At 43.2% G+C, this 2324-nt stretch overlaps 1 protein-coding gene across 1 annotated transcript; it reads left to right on the top strand.

Moving 5' to 3' along the window:
- Positions 1-278: 278 nt before the first annotated feature.
- LOC129846424 (uncharacterized) lies at positions 279-2309 on the top strand. Its single transcript, XM_055914352.1, has 3 exons — positions 279-655; positions 1119-2113; positions 2244-2309. Exons 1-3 carry the CDS (start codon positions 586-588, stop codon positions 2307-2309), a joined length of 1131 nt encoding a protein of 376 aa, XP_055770327.1. The 5' UTR covers positions 279-585.
- Positions 2310-2324: the final 15 nt, after the last annotated feature.

The following is a 2324-nucleotide window of genomic DNA, read 5'->3' as shown; positions in this document are numbered from 1 at the left end:
TTGTTTGATAAATAACAGACAATAGGACTCAAGAATATATCAAATTGTCCTTCTGTTTGTCTAACCAACATATAATGCCTATAGCCAGAGCCCTTTATTGTAGTAGAAAAAAGTGTTGTTTTCTGAATGTGTGCAAGTGTGTTTACAAGGCACTGAACTGGATAGGGCAAAATTACTATAGGCGCGGGTACGCCTACACTTCCCAGGTGAGGAAAAGCGCAGGGCTGAGGGCACTCATTTCTGTGACAGTGCGCACGTCCCGCGTTTTTACGCACGGCCTCTTTGCAGTAATGCATAAACGTTGTTATGGTGTTATGACACTAGCTTAATCGATATTTTATAATCAATTAAAAATAAGAAATTAAACTTGTTTACATTTTGTTTATGGCTAGAGCTTGTGGAAAACCGAATTAGAATTCCATTCCGATTCGAAACAATGTGTAATGACGTATTGCATCTCTATGCGACCGAGAGGGTCACAATGTCGACGCTTCACATGGAACTCCAGAACCCAAGAGATATATCCAGAACTCTCAAAAAATCTTCAGTTCTTGATCGACAAACAACGAGAGAGACAATATTATTATGGCAAGCTTTTCATTCATCTTCCCTGAAGACAGACATTGTTCCATTAAGGACAACGAAGTCAATTCAGGTAGGAACAATAACATACATTTCCGTCTTTAAATACAAATATTAATTTAATGTGTGATTCTTAGTTGAAAGAACATTTTAAAAAACGTAGAAGGTTTGGCTTTAGGCGTTTGTTGTTAGTTACCAAACAATGTAACCATGCAAAATGAGGTTTTCCAGCTGAATATGGTGTTACTTAGGCCAATGAAATATTACATGTCCCAAGTATCTCTCCTTCCACCCAAAATGTGCAGTTGTTCACCTCCCTTCACTGATTTGAAAGGAAATGACTGGTATATTAAATATGGTTAATATGGTACTAGCCAATGTTTTTAGATTTGTTGAAAGTATTGAATGAGTGCACACTTCAGGAGAAATACGATGTTATTGAGATGCATGAAGAATATGAAGAATGCAATGAGGAATATCCCTTGCTTGTAATGCTGAAATCAGTTTAGTTAACCCTGTGTTGGTGTTTCTTTCAGGGTGGATCTCAACGGTAACCGAACTCAACACCCGTGGCGATCCAGATTCAGAGAGTCAGAACATCCGTCAGAGCGTTGCAGAGGTACTTGGTGACAAGTACCACTACGCGAATGCCATCGACAGCTCTCTGCTCTGGACTGTTGGGTACACCCCCTACATTCCCCCAGCTCTGAAAGGAAGAAGCTTCCCCTCTGTAGAGAGCTTCTTCCTGGATGAGTGGGAGCCACTGACACTCCTGCAGACTCCTCAGGTTCTGTCCACCAGTGTATCCATCGAGGAAGACAACCTGATCCAGTCTGATGCAGGCGTAGTGTCTCAGGTTCTGTCCACCAGTGTTGCCGTCGTGGAGAATGACTTGATCCAGTCTGCTGCAGGCCTAGTGTCTCAAGTTCTGTCCACTAGTGTTGCCATCCTGGAGAATGACCTGATCCAGTCTGCTGCAGGCCTAGTGTCTCAGCTTCTATCCACCAGTGTTGCCATCGTGGAGAATGACCTGATCCAGTCTGCTGCAGGCCTAGTGTCTCAGGTTCTGTTCACCAGTGTTGCCATCGTGGAGAATGACCTGATCCAGTCTGCTGCAGGCCTAGTGTCTCAGGTTCTGTCCACCAGTGTTGACATCGTGGAGAATGACCTGATCCAGTCTGATACAGGCCTAGTGTCTCAGGAGCTGTTCAGCAGTGACGCTAGAGTGAAGGATCGTGATGATTCCACACTGAGAGACTCCAACCAACCTGAGGTCCATGTTGCTGATTTCTCAACCAAGAGAAGTAGTCTAGTCATCACTATTTCTATGTTTTCAACCGAGAGTTGCAATGCTTCGGTCCATGAAGGTGATGCTATTGCTACCAGCCTGGAGCACTCTACTGAGAAAATGTCTACCTCTACCGCTGATGGCCACATTGTTTCATCCACTGCTGTTGCCAATCAGAAGAATACAAGGGGTGGATTCGTCTCATCTCTACGGAGACTGTTCACAAGAAAGAACAGGAAGCCTGTCAGTAATACTTATATAGTCTTTTGTACTGTAATATGTTATCATTTATTAACTATTGTTATACTAATATCCAGTGTTAATGGTTGTCTTTCAAATATTTTTCTCTATTGTCTACTTGTCTGTTTTTCAGGCCAAAGTGGCTTCCAAGAAGGAGCACATTCACTTGGTTGACTGCCTCAATGCTGTCACCCACTGAGTCGCCCACTGAGGA

This window comes from Salvelinus fontinalis, unplaced genomic scaffold, assembly GCF_029448725.1.
Source record: "Salvelinus fontinalis isolate EN_2023a unplaced genomic scaffold, ASM2944872v1 scaffold_0537, whole genome shotgun sequence".
NCBI lineage: Eukaryota > Metazoa > Chordata > Actinopteri > Salmoniformes > Salmonidae > Salvelinus > Salvelinus fontinalis.
This window is presented reverse-complemented; position numbering and strand designations above follow the sequence as displayed.